At 41.1% G+C, this 13,533-nt stretch overlaps 2 protein-coding genes across 2 annotated transcripts; both read right to left on the minus strand.

Moving 5' to 3' along the window:
* Positions 1-3,157: 3,157 nt before the first annotated feature.
* mipb (major intrinsic protein of lens fiber b) lies at positions 3,158-4,414 on the minus strand (the record flags this gene model as incomplete). Its single annotated transcript, XM_079174707.1, has 4 exons — positions 3,158-3,343; positions 3,433-3,513; positions 3,602-3,766; positions 4,055-4,414. 4 exons carry the CDS (start codon positions 4,412-4,414, stop codon positions 3,158-3,160), a joined length of 792 nt encoding a protein of 263 aa, XP_079030833.1.
* A 3,142-nt stretch (positions 4,415-7,556) lies between these two features.
* LOC306707904 (aquaporin-4) lies at positions 7,557-11,504 on the minus strand (the record flags this gene model as incomplete). Its single annotated transcript, XM_079175558.1, has 6 exons — positions 7,557-7,769; positions 8,653-8,733; positions 9,654-9,818; positions 9,907-10,068; positions 10,922-11,113; positions 11,490-11,504. 6 exons carry the CDS (start codon positions 11,502-11,504, stop codon positions 7,557-7,559), a joined length of 828 nt encoding a protein of 275 aa, XP_079031684.1.
* Between the last annotated feature and the right edge of the window lie 2,029 nt (positions 11,505-13,533).

Raw genomic sequence — 13,533 nt, forward strand, 5'->3', positions numbered from 1 at the left:
TTTTTACTTTTTTTTACTTTTTATGACATGTTTATGACATGCTATAATTCTTTTGGCAAGCAATACTGTGGCCATTTATGACACGTGCATGACATAATATATATATATATTTTTTTTGGCATACTATTCTATGACTTATGACATATTATATAATGGCTTTTTATAATCTGCCATACTGTGGCTTTTTATGAATCCATAATGACATACTATACTATGACTTTGTATGACTTTACTGGTCATATTATACTATGACTTTTACGATATTTGTATGACCTGCTAGATTATGACTTTTGTCATGTTATGACTTTACATGATATTTTTATGACATAAATCAGACATTTTCTCAATTTGTTGACATGTTTATAACTTATCATTTTTATGATTTATTTAAAACGATTGACTTTGACTTTTTTATGACTTTTTTGACATTTTCATGACATCCTCTACTATAACGTTTTTGTGACTTGTCCAGACATACTATGACTTTTTCTTTTTACTTTATGACATTATTTGTCATATTATGCTGTGACTTTTTATTATATTTATTTAGGTTTTTTTTTATTCCATGTTTATGACATGCTACACACTGACTTTTTTTGACATGTTAATGATGTTAATGAAAGCTGTATTATGACTTTTTTGACCTGACATTTCTTTATGACATATATACAATGACGTTTCTGATGTTTTTATGACGTAATGTACTATAACTTTTTTTGACATTTTTTCATACTATACGAGGACTTTTAATTACATTTTTATTAAATGATCCGCTTTGATTTTTCTGGACATTTTTCACGACCTACTATACTTTGACTTCTTGGGACATGTTTTGTTTTGCTTTACTTTGACATATTATACTTTGACTTATCAATATATTATACATAATTCACAATTCAGAATTTGTTATGATATATTTATATCCATGATATATTTATGACATGCTTTACAATATCCTTTTTATGATTTTGACATGTTGCTATGACTTTACATGACCTGTTTATGACAAACTATACTATGACATTTGTAAGGTATTTCACCACACTGTAGGCTACATCTGTTTCTCTTCTATTGAACTTATATGATAAGGCCTGTGACATTTTATATGTTTATGTTATTACCAACAAAATTCCATAAAAAGTCCTTAAGTGGCAATGTATTATTCTGTGTCTCAATTCTTTCTTAATTGACCCGCCTTTCTCTGGCTCTCAGCTCGTTCAAGACGTTCATTTTTAAAAACAGTTTGGACATTTCACCCACAGCAACAGTATGGCTCATCGATGTGTTTTCTACAATGGAACTCTATGGAACAGAGGAAGGAGGCTTTGGCTCCGCAGACAACACATGATAGCGGAAGCAATTCATTGTTGTTTTTCATGGGTTTTCTTGACCATGAGAAAAATGTCGACTTATTCTCTAACTGTCTTTCTTTTTGTTTGGGCTCTGGAGGTGGAGCCACGCTGTAGTTGATCAGCTGTGATGCAGAAGACAGTGGAAGATAAATGAGGGTGTTTCTTATCAAACACAAGCAACAGTCCACTTTTGGGTGAACCCTGTCTTGCTCATACAACCCTTCTCCTTTCTACATCTCAATATACATCTCAAACTTGTCTAACATATTACAACATTGATTTTCCAAAAGCACACTGAACTATTTATCATCTATGATTCATTTTTGTCAAATAAATAATCATTTATGTTGTCTCAACTAATTCAAATTCTAAACGTGAGAGTCTGGCATGGGATCTTTTCGCCCTCTACCGGCCACACTATTGTATTGCACTTCACATTTACCTCAATGCCCAGCAACCTCACGATATGCTAAATTTAAAGGAACAAAAATGACTCAAACATTGTATCAAGTTTTTTTATGTTTATTATCATTGAAATGTTTATTGAAACGCCTCGTGCTCCCAGTGAGGATCAAATAATAAAAGGAGACTCAATGTAAAGCTTGCACAGCCGATCTGCAGTGAACAGACCTACTATCAAAGTCTGGGATACAACATTTCCTTTGGATTGCGCTGGTTCAGAACAAAAAAAGCAGATGGTTTATGTAAAAATGAATATCATAGCAAATACCATAGTGAGGGGAGGAGAAATGATCATGTCTTAAAAATTGATGACAAAATGAGCACAGTTATTGGTACGAAACAGGAGAAGGGTAATGAAAATAAAACGAAATAAAAAGTACTGTATCTGCAATCTTGATCTCTCTCACACACACACACACACACACACACATTAACACTTATACACACAAACTTGTAAACACACTTATACCCACAGGCAGGCACACACACATGCACACACTCACTCTCACGCACACACTTGCACACACACACACACACACATTCACACACAAACACAAACCCACAGATAAAATGTAGTGGTTGAAAATGATGAAACCTTGGTAAAATGTAATAGTATCATACATCCACATCTTGTGTCTGAAGTGCAGAAAACAAAATGAACTTAAAAAAAAAAAAGAACTAAAATGGAGATAAATTCAGATGAATATTGAAAAGCATGCCCATCTTCACTGGTCTAACCCAACTTGAAACGACCACAAACCCAGAGTGTTGCCCTCTCTACCCAAACCCCAACCCCCACCACTTTACTCCACCCTCCACCTGCCCCATGCCCTCTTACCCTTCTCATATCATACCCACATCCCCGCCTCACCCTCATCCTGCCTTCGGCCTCCCTCCCTCCCCCCTTTCCAACACCTGCCTCCCTAACCCTCTCTGCTCAATTTCAGGGTGCTCCTCTGGGTCCCAGATGAAGGCCTGGCTGAGAGGAGGAAGCAGGCGGGTGGGGGGGGGGGGACGAGGCGGCTGCTGGTTCAGGCTCTGGTCACCATATATCAAAAACACAATGTCCAGTTCAGAATACAGAGTGAGGACTGGGGGGTAGAGGAGTCTTGTTGTGTGTTGAGGTTGAAGGTTGTGAACTTTGTTTGTTTGTGTGTTGTTGTTTTTTTTACAGTGGCATTGGAAAAACAATCTTATCATGTTAGTCTAGATGTGAGTGTTTGGGTTAGTATTTTTGCGATGTTGTGTGAAGGCATGGGGGGGCAGTGGAGGTGGGGTTGGCGTAGCTCAGGGCCTTGTCCCTCATCCCTCGGCCCCAGTCGGAGAAGGGGGCAGGGGCCGGTTTATAGGGCTTGCGTCTTGAGCTCGATGGGCTCCCCGCGGGTGTCCTGCTGGGTCTCGCTCTCGGGGGGCCGGCTGCCCTTCAGCGTGGCCAGGCGCTCGGACAGACCTCTCATGCGTGGGAAGAGCATGAAATCGTACAGGAGGGCGCCCATTGCACCTCCTATCATTGGCCCAACCCAGTACACCTGCAAGCAGCAAACATCAGTCAACACAGTGTTCGGTCGTTTATTGTTCCTGCTCAGATTGTTGTCTTCGGTGAGACTGCAGGTCTTACCCAGTGGTTGATGAAGTTCCTGAAGAGCAAAGCAGGGGCAAAGGACCTGGCAGGGTTCATCCCAGCACCGGTGTAGTACATCTAAAACACAAGACACTTGTTACTACATTGTGTGTTTTTTTTTTAAATGTAATTGTTATTTGATATCTATGTTTCTCTTGTGTCTCACCCCCATCAGATGTCCAATGGTGACAGAGAAGCCGATGGACAGGGCAGCAGATCCCAGGCGTCCGTTTCTCCTTTCATCAGTCACGGCGAAGATGCACACCACAAGCTGCATGGTGAGGAAAACCTCCACAGTGGTGCCCATTCCCAGACTGATGCCCGGCTGCAGCTGCAGATGCACAGGTAGATGAAAAAATATTTGTATAAGTCAAAGAAATCTCACAGCTGTATGAAACATATACTGCTGAATTTCTCTTTTATTTAAGAAAAAATATATAACTTACTGGAAATAATTATACATCCGGCATTTGTTTGGTTTCAATAGATTCCTTTACTGAACTGAACCTGAATTCATAACAAATTCCTAAACTTGTATGCCATGAATCCCGTGAAATCAACCTCCCCAAAGAACATTGCTGAGTTTGTTTTCTTTAAACGTCTGTGTTTGGTTCCTTACCGTGTTCATCGCCATGTTGCCTCTCATGTTGCCGGGCGTGACCCCGTACAGCACAGCGGCCCCAGCCACAGCACCCAGGCACTGGGCGACCATGTAGAAAATGGCGCGGAAAAGAGACATCTGTGAGCCAACAAGGTAGGCGAAGGTGACGGCAGGGTTAATGTGGCCGCCGCTGATGTGGCCGATGGACTGAATGAGAGTGGCAGCTGCCAGCCCGAAGCACAGGGCCACATGAAGGACATGATGAGGCCCGGTGGTCCAGCGCAGGGCAGCGCCCATGCCGAAAAATACAAAGAACATGGTCCCGAAGAACTCTGCGAAGACCGCCCGCCAAAAATTCATGGACCGGAACTCCCACATGGTGACTGTTCACTTGAGGCTCGCCACCAGATGAAGAAGATTCTTTAAAGAAAAATCAGCCAAAAAAGTCAGCTAACTCGGCCGACTCAAAAAGAAACACTCAAAACAGGATTTCAGAACGTCAACAGACGAATCCACCCAATGGATCTTTGCCAAGCCGTGAACTGGGTTGGTTAAGTCAACTCAGCTGCGCTCGCTTGCCACCTCTGTCCACCTGTCGCAAAGACATAGGTGTGAGATAATGTGGGAGTGTGGGCACAGAGATCTCAGGTGGGAAGAGTTGTCAAGAGGAGGTGGGCATCAATGCTAAAGGGATGTTTCTAAAGTAGAGACGGGGATAGACAGAGTGTCCGGTGGACCTTTTAGCCTCTCTGACGGAGGGGAGAGGGCCAGACAGGGGCTTTATAATACCCCCCCAGGGGCCCCAGGTGACGCCATAATCCCCCTGTAGGGCCAAGGGCGGGGGGCGGCATTGCTGGTCATCCTAAATCAAACAAACTTAACCCCTCTGTCGCCCCCCTGAAACAGAACGAGGCCAAAAGAGAAGCAGAGTATCCGAGAAGAGAAACCGATAAAGCGAGAATGAATGAAAGACATTTGATGGGAGGTAGAGAGTTTTTTTGGCTAAAGACAATACAGGAAGTGCTGCGTCTTATATTAAAGGGGGGAGGGAGTGAAAAACCAAGAGGAACAGCCGCGATGAAGAGCAGCTGGAGAAGAGCGGAGAAAGTTTTCTTTGGGGCGTATGTCATCTGTTGACATTTCATATCTGTCATAATCAGGGGACTCAAATGCTGATGGACAAGGACAGACATGAAAAAACACAAACATGCATGCACAAAGACACAAACATGCACACACGCACACACACACACACACACACACACACACACACATACACACACACACATAGACATATACACACACATGCAGATAATACAGTTGGGGCCCCGGACGGAAGTGCCCAAAGCTAACAGCGCTGAACTGACCCATACACTGAAATGCCTGACCCTGTGAAACCATTGTCTGTGGGCTACGTATGGACAGAGACAAGAAACAAAATACATATTAAACTAAAGCACAGAAGTTACAGCTAACTAAGCGTTTCCTTAAATGCTAGATTTTGTGATTTATCGCTTCTGTTTATTGTTCTTGAGAGAATCCCACCACCAAGCACGGCCTTTAAGAGGAGTTAAAATGGCAGCAGTCAGTGCAGAGGCCTGTGGTTATGAACACTAAGACCTGAACTTGACATTGCCTCAGAGCTCAAAGTCGTCACTGGCACTGCTCCACAGCCAATGGCGGTGTAGTGGAGACGTGAGAGGGTTAAGAAAAACACAAGCAATGAACCAACAGTGATTCACATAACACAGCAGATTGTGTCTTCTGTTGTGACAAAGGCTTCTAAGAGGCGCTCGGCAGAGCTTTGCATTATGTCTGTGTGTGTGTGTGTCTGTGTTCGACCAGAGACGTGAAATTTCTGTGCGTGTGCATGTGTAGCTGGGGTAAAGTGAGATGTGCAGTAGGGTAGCAGGGATGAGTGGGGGCACAGTGGGGTTACTGAGCAGCACCAGGGCATCGCGCGGGGGGGGGGGGCGATGAATGCAGAATGCTGTGCTTGCCGTTTTGACTCCCTTTTATACATGTTAGAAAAAACACACACAATGCAAAATGCTGGCGGCACTGTGGCAGTTATAGCCATTGTGCACGTTGTGTGTGTGTGTGTGTAAATAGTTTATATATGTGTGTGTGTGTGTGTGTGTGGGTTCAAATTACACTGCCATAATGATTGCTAACATGGTTTATTTTAGATTTGCCGTCAAATCCAGATAGTACAGTGCACAGTTTTACCTAAATTATGAATATTCTTATATAATAAATTATTAATTTTAAAGATACGGTTCATACAATAAAAAAAACATTTCCTCACTTATAACAAGTCATTAAGGAGACGGATATCGAAAAACCCATATGAAAGCCAATCTCTCTGCATGGTTAAATACTACTTAATGTTATTGAGAAAATGTGTTTTTTTAGGGGAATTTGGGTGAACTGACGCTTTAAATTACATATTTTAAGACAAGACAAATACGGCAATGATACTAAAAGCACACACGACAGTAATAAAGGTTTCGTGAAAACAAAAAATCTCTCACACACCCAAACACGTATGAACACACACATACACATCGTATTCATTTCATATTACAAAGCTTATTTCCACTGAACATGGTCTTTCTTTAGAGCCATTACAGAGGTAAAAAAGGTCAATTTGATTGTGAAAGGGAAGCCTAAGAGAAGAGACGGACGCAAACAGGCACAGACATGAGAGACTTGTTTGAGAGCATCATTGAACCCACAATGCAGTGCAAGGACCTCTTTAGCATTTCAAAGCATTCACAGACGCAGGATGAAACTGAAAATGGCCAACATACAACAGGGTTTCAATGAATCTCCATTATACATTTTAATGATGTGCAAATTTGAAAGTAACAACATAGAATCTCACAATATTGGCTAAACCTTTACATCCACTAATGACAGCCAACGGGGACCTCAAATGGAACATTCATCTCCTTCAGAATGCAGCTTTCTCTTCACATGTGCAACAAAAAGCATCAAGGAAAATATTCATTTTAGCCTAAATGTGTAGCCTCCATAATGTGCTGATAATGTTTCAGCGGAGGGACATTGAAAGGATAACTCAGTGAAATGCGCAGGTAAACACAGTTATCATAGTAACCTTCCCTTTGTTAATGGATGTATTGACACCTGAGCAACATGTGAGTTTATTGTGGTCTCTTGAAAATACAATACACATTGGACAATTGCAGACACATGATGCTTGAAAATAACAATCTTATGTGGAAGCCATATGTGGACAGCCCCAAATCACCCGTAATTATAAAAAAATGTAAAAGTGAGACTGTTTAACTTTAACAGAAGATATGACCAACACCAAGTTCAATTTATAAGAATAAAACATATGATTACTGAACATGATAAGCTTGAAGATTACAGGTTCTTAGTTTGGTATGAAGTATCCTATGGTGGCTAATGTGAGCTAGTACAGATATTACCAACAAACGGATATTGCAGAATGCTTGTGTGTTTCTTTGGGGGGGTTTTCTTGCATGTGTCCTCAGTTGTTTTCTGGTTTGTTGGTCTGCTTGGCTCTCGCGTTCTGTGTGACTGTGGACAGAGATGATCCCGTCATGCTGGCCGTCTCCACAATCTCGATGTCCTTGCAGGTCAGACATGCCACCAGCTTCTGGCGAGAGGCGCTGCGTGCAAAAAGGAACTCGTGGGACACTCCACCCAGTATAGCACCGATCACTGGTCCGATCCAATAAACCTGGAGGTTGGAAAAAGAGATTGAGATTCAAAGAGATGTGTTGAGACAGAAGGATGATTTTAAATGATCTGGAATGTTCTAACATTGTACATTGTGTTCTAACACATGTATTAACTGAGCTTTACAATTGAGGCAATATTTATACTTTTACAGTGTTGGAAGTAATTAATAGGTCATAATTTAGTGTGGCATAAGAATGTTGTGATAAATGTCATAGTATGATAGGCCTCTAAGAATGGCACAGTGTAGGATGCAAAAAAAAGTCATAGTATTGCAGAACATAAAGAATCATAAAAATAGCACAGTATAGCAACTCGTAAACACGTCAAAGAAATGTAAAAAATAACGACGTAGTCAGACTAAACTATGTGATAAAAATGTTCCTGAAGAATCCTGAAAAAGTATAGTCAGTATAGTATGCCATGAAAATGTCATAAGAAATGTCATGGTATTGTATACCATTAAAAAGTTACAGAAATGTACATACAATGTACACATTCAATACTATAGTAGAATGGCATAGTATAGTATGACAGAAAAAGACGTAGTACCTAGTACCTCACAAAATGCCATAAAAAAGACAGACTGTAGTATACTATACTGTAGTATGTGTTTGCCATGAAAAATGTTGTAAAAAATATCATTGTAGAATATGCCAAAAACATGCCATTGAAAAATAGAACATACTATAGTGTGCAATAATACAATTAATAGTATATAGCATGTCAGAAAATGCCAGAAGAAAACATAAAAAATATCATAGTATAGTATGCCATAAAAAACTCATAATACATAGTGTGTCCAGAAATGCCATAAAGAGTCATATAAAGTCATAGTATATCAAAAAAAGTGTTTAGTGTTTTTATAGACACTGATCTCTCACCCAGTGGTTTTCCCAGAATCCAGTGACGATGGCTGGACCTAGAGAACGTGCAGGGTTCATACTCGCACCGGAGAATCGTGCCTGACAGAAAAACAACACAAACAAGTTTTCACATTTTTCTTGTCATTGCTTTTTCTCTGTCTTTAATCTAATATCTTTGCAGGGTCTCTTTCTCTACATTCTATGGCTTCCTCAGTGTTACCTGGTTACTCCACAGAACAGTTATCCTGGTAAATATACCATAATGTGTCTTATGGTTACATTTGCATTGTCCCTGAAAGGCTTTGGTTTAGTGCAACTCCAGAAAACTCCAGAGCCTCCAACATGGTTTCAGTCTGCTTTTGAAGAACCAGGTCAAATCATTCTTGCTGAAATCTCTCCATACTCTTGAGTCAGTGGTAGTACACCAATCTTCTTCAAACGTTCCAATATTTAACTCGGATTCCTTTTATTTGTACTGCTTTGTCCAATTTGTCATGTGTCATAATTCTACATAACTAATTCACTTATTTTATCACCCTTTCGTAGGACACCAGTGGAAAACCCTGAACAACGCTGCCATACTGACACACTTATGGGTCACGTTTTTCTGAACTGTATGTCTTTAGATTGTGAGATAAAAAACATGAAAAGTTAAAGTAAACGTTTATTCCACAGAAAGTTATGTGAGACTGACTGAAACCTTTCTGTGGGACAGTAGTGTTAAACATTTAGTAATCGCTGTGAACATATGGAATTTATATTCTTTTACATAAATTAGGATGTCACATTTTTAAGACTTAGACATATATATGATCAGCATTTAACTTAAAAATGTCAGTTCCTTTTGTCTTTTGGTTCAATATAAACGGTCCAGATAAATTAAAATGTTTAGCTGTTTTAACAAAGTGAGACATTTCTGTAAACTTGTGTTTTTTAGTTGTGGAACCATTTCAGAACTTGTACAAATTATGAGTTGAGTAAATGCGCAGCTACTAATTCAGCATGAAAGCTCCTCTTACCCCTATTAGCACTCCAGCAGTGTGTGCTAATCCAATGGCCAGGGTTCCTGGTTCTGGGCATTCCCTCCGTCGCTGATCCTCCGCTGAGAACACAGTGAAGACCATCTGGTAGGTGCACAACACCTCGATGCCCAGAGCCTGGGCTGCATTCGCCTCTATAGGAACCTGAGTGAGGTAAAACGGGAGTATTCTCAAAACACGTAAAGTTTCTCAAGCTTTAAAGGGTAACCGTCTGAAACTCTGGAGGACTGACCCTGTTGACGAAGTGGTCTGCGGTGGTTTTGACCGGCAGGGCCAGGTAAAGGGCCCCGGTTGCTAAAAAGGCCCCCAAACACTGTGCAGCGACATAAACGACGGCCCTGAGAACCTCCAGCCTCCGCGTGGCCAACAGAGCCAGAGTCAAAGCAGGGTTCACCTGATCAGAGTGCACAAACGCACACTTACATATAAACAATGTTACAAATATGGAATGACAAATAATAAGAATAAAAACTCAACAAGTGGTGGAAAGCAATCTGGGTACCCATCGGCTATCACACAAATAAGCATACAACAGATTCTGCATCCGTATGTAGAATTTGTTTATATAGAGATTAAGTGGAAAGTAACTACGTTTATTTACTATTCTATTTTATGATATTTATACTTCTACTTAACTACAAAGAGAAATATTGTACTTCTTTCTTCATTATATTTATCTGACAGCTGTAGTCAAGTTTTAAGATTTTACATTTAGGAAGAAGATACAATTATAAAATACGATGTCTTTTTTTTTCACCACTGACAAAAAAGTAGTGTCTGATTTTAGGTTGTTCCACCAAATAGTGATTTCCCCTCTAAACTTCATCATATAACCGTTTGAGACCTAAAGAGGTAAACGTATCCATTACATGCATATTTTTAAAGGCAAAGATTAGAGAAAAGACCAAAAATATATTGCAGATTCATGCTGCAGAACTTAGTTTAAACTTGTTAAGATTTATCTTGTGACCTTTCGGAGGGTCCCGGCCCCCAGGTTGGGAACCATTGGACTAAACTACTGTATATAAAGCAGTTTAATCTTTATTTATCTACTAATTTATCTACTAATGTCATATCTCTCGCAGGGGCAATAATGATATCTGATCTGCTCTACTTTTGGGGGTATTTTTACATAGTGTTATTGGTATTTATATTCAAGTGAATCATATGAGTACAATTGCTATGTCACCGCCAGCAAAGAAAAATCCATCAGGGACATCATTAATTTGTGATTATGAGACATTCACCTGTGCACCGCTTATTTCTCCAAAACAGTGTCCCAGCGCTACAATCGTCACACCTACTGCCACTGCCGGGTACAGGGGTCCCGGGGGGGCCTCTCCAGGGCCTGGCATAGAGGCACCCAGTATGGCGCTCACTAAGACCAGGGTGCCGAGCAGCTCGGCAAGAATGGCGCGCCAGAACTGCCGACTACGTAGCTCCACGAAAGAAAGGGGACATAAACAAAGGTGGACGGTCTTTTCAATCATTCATCAATCTGCTGCTTAAGAGAGCCCTTCTACTGCTATCAAGAGCTGTGAGAAACGATGACACACGAGTGGTATTAAAAACATTAACTACTATTAATTACTGTACATAAATCTAACACAAAACATGTCAACCCTGTGTCAGTAACCTGTACTTCAACACTGTTACACAATCGCTTAATAAACATTATATATATATATAACTATCTGGTGTATGAAAAGTTTGGCTTTTGCAGGAACAGCTCAAACCGCCACAAATACAAGCTGTTTTGTTAAATCAGCTTCTTTTGGGGATTTAAACACAGAGCAAATAATATAAGATTCTTACCTCCCGCCACGTCATTTTCACCTCAGAATGTTTTTTTTCTCTGTATATCCGTCTGTGTCTCCGTCCGTCCGTCTGTCCGTCTGTGTTCAGCTCTCAGGCTCTGAGGGCTTCAGGGACTCTGTGACGTCCCTCATTAACTTGTAGAGTCTGAGAGATCCTTTGATGAGAGCAGCCTCCCCTCCTCTCAGTCTCTCTCTCTCCCCTCACCCTCTCCTCACCCCCCCACACACCTCAGGCCCTGAGTCTTCCTGTGCACAAACACTTGCCAGTGCAAGCCCTCCAAACAATGTCTCTCCAAGGTTGCACGTGTAACACCCTAACCCTCCCAGCTTTCCTCCAACACATTCTGCCGACCTTGAGCCATGTAATGCGTCTTCAGGGAACTACGAGTCGGCCTTTCACTTATCTTCCAGCTGAAGTGATTGTGGTCACTTCAGAGGATGCAGTGAGGACATAAAATGATGGAACCATCATGGAAACGGACTGAAATCACAATTATAGGCATTGCCGCAAAAGTGGGTCATTTCAAGTAGCATTCATGTTCATATGTTGTTTGTCAGTTTGTGTTTATACACAACACAAAAAAATGTCAAACTCCAACAAGCTTCTATAAATGTATTTACAATGTATAATAATGTAACATATCTAACCAAGCAAAACAAGTTTTTACATTATTTGGTCAAAGTATTTTTTCCCCGAGTGCTGCCTCTACATACCACAAAGTATGACAGGCCTTAAAGTCCAGCGATATTCTCGTTTTTTCTTCTTATCAACAAATGATATGTAAAGACCAAAACCAACAATGAATTGATCGTACCAATAAGGAGCCTACTGTCTGATCTTATTTCTCTGTGCCATAGAGCTCCATTGTTGTCCAAAAAACTATTAAAAACACATCAACTGTTGCACTTGCTGACACGCTCCTTCATTACCATGAACACGGGTCATGTAGTTTATTTTGAGTCAGTCGCACATTCACCGTCCTGCTGCTGTAAATACTCACTAGAGTAACAAATGTGTACAAATCCACAGCTGAACATATATTATCTTACAAATGAACGATTTCCTGCTTTTTGAGTCATGTTTGCTTCAAAAATAAAATAAACTACAGTACCCAGCTTTATGAAAACTACATGCAAAACTGATAACATTCACATCAGCTCCGGCTGCACTTAGTGTTAAGTGCTAATTAGCAAGCAAATATTAGCATTCTCCTAATAAGGTTGTAAACATTATTCATGTTGGACATCAGCATGTTAGCATTCAGCTAAGTGCAGCCTCACAGAGCTGTACGCATGGCTGTAGACTGTTAGTTAAATATGTCCTTCTTTTTGTGGAATTCCTTGAAAGTAAGAAGAATATAAACAGCCTCATCCTTTAGAAACATAACGTAAGCTACAGGAGCAGGCTATGACGTGTACGTAACCTAAAGGTGTCGGTAGCGTGGCCTGTTGTCTCGTGCGTTGGAGCACCTGGCACCCTTTGCTCAGCCTGATTTTCATATCAATTATAGGAGAAAGGGGCCATTAGTGAGCAAAGTCTTTCATGATGCTGTTGCCATAGAGCCTATTGTGATGCAGCATCTGTACAGGCTTTTTATTTTCACTCTTTGATATCGCACAAACACGCACCTTGAGTTCCACAGTGTGGCTGAAAACTGAGAACATTCACCTCTGCAATGTTGGCGGTGCAACAAGTCACGACCTGAATTTTGTGTCACTAAATTATTGTTTTCCCATTTACTACAATGTGGAGAAGTCCGAACTGACTCTCATGACCCTCCAGGCATCAGGGGGCCAGAGTCCAGAATGAACTGGTTGGTTGGTTGGTTGGTGGGGGGGGGGGTGTTGAGGGTGCTGCCCCATTATGCCGTGGATTACCCCCTCCTCTCCAGGGCAACTGTTAAACTGTGATCCCCCTTTTGTGGGGCTAAGCCCAACTGTGTGGAGTCGGGGCGAGCAGGGGAGGGGGGGGGGGGGGCACACTGGAACCCGCTGGCGTGGGGAGTTTTCAGCCCTCACCGACCGGAGTGCTGACACTGACA

This window comes from Pholis gunnellus, assembly GCF_910591455.1.
Source record: "Pholis gunnellus genome assembly, chromosome: 2".
Taxonomy (NCBI): Eukaryota; Metazoa; Chordata; class Actinopteri; order Perciformes; family Pholidae; genus Pholis; species Pholis gunnellus.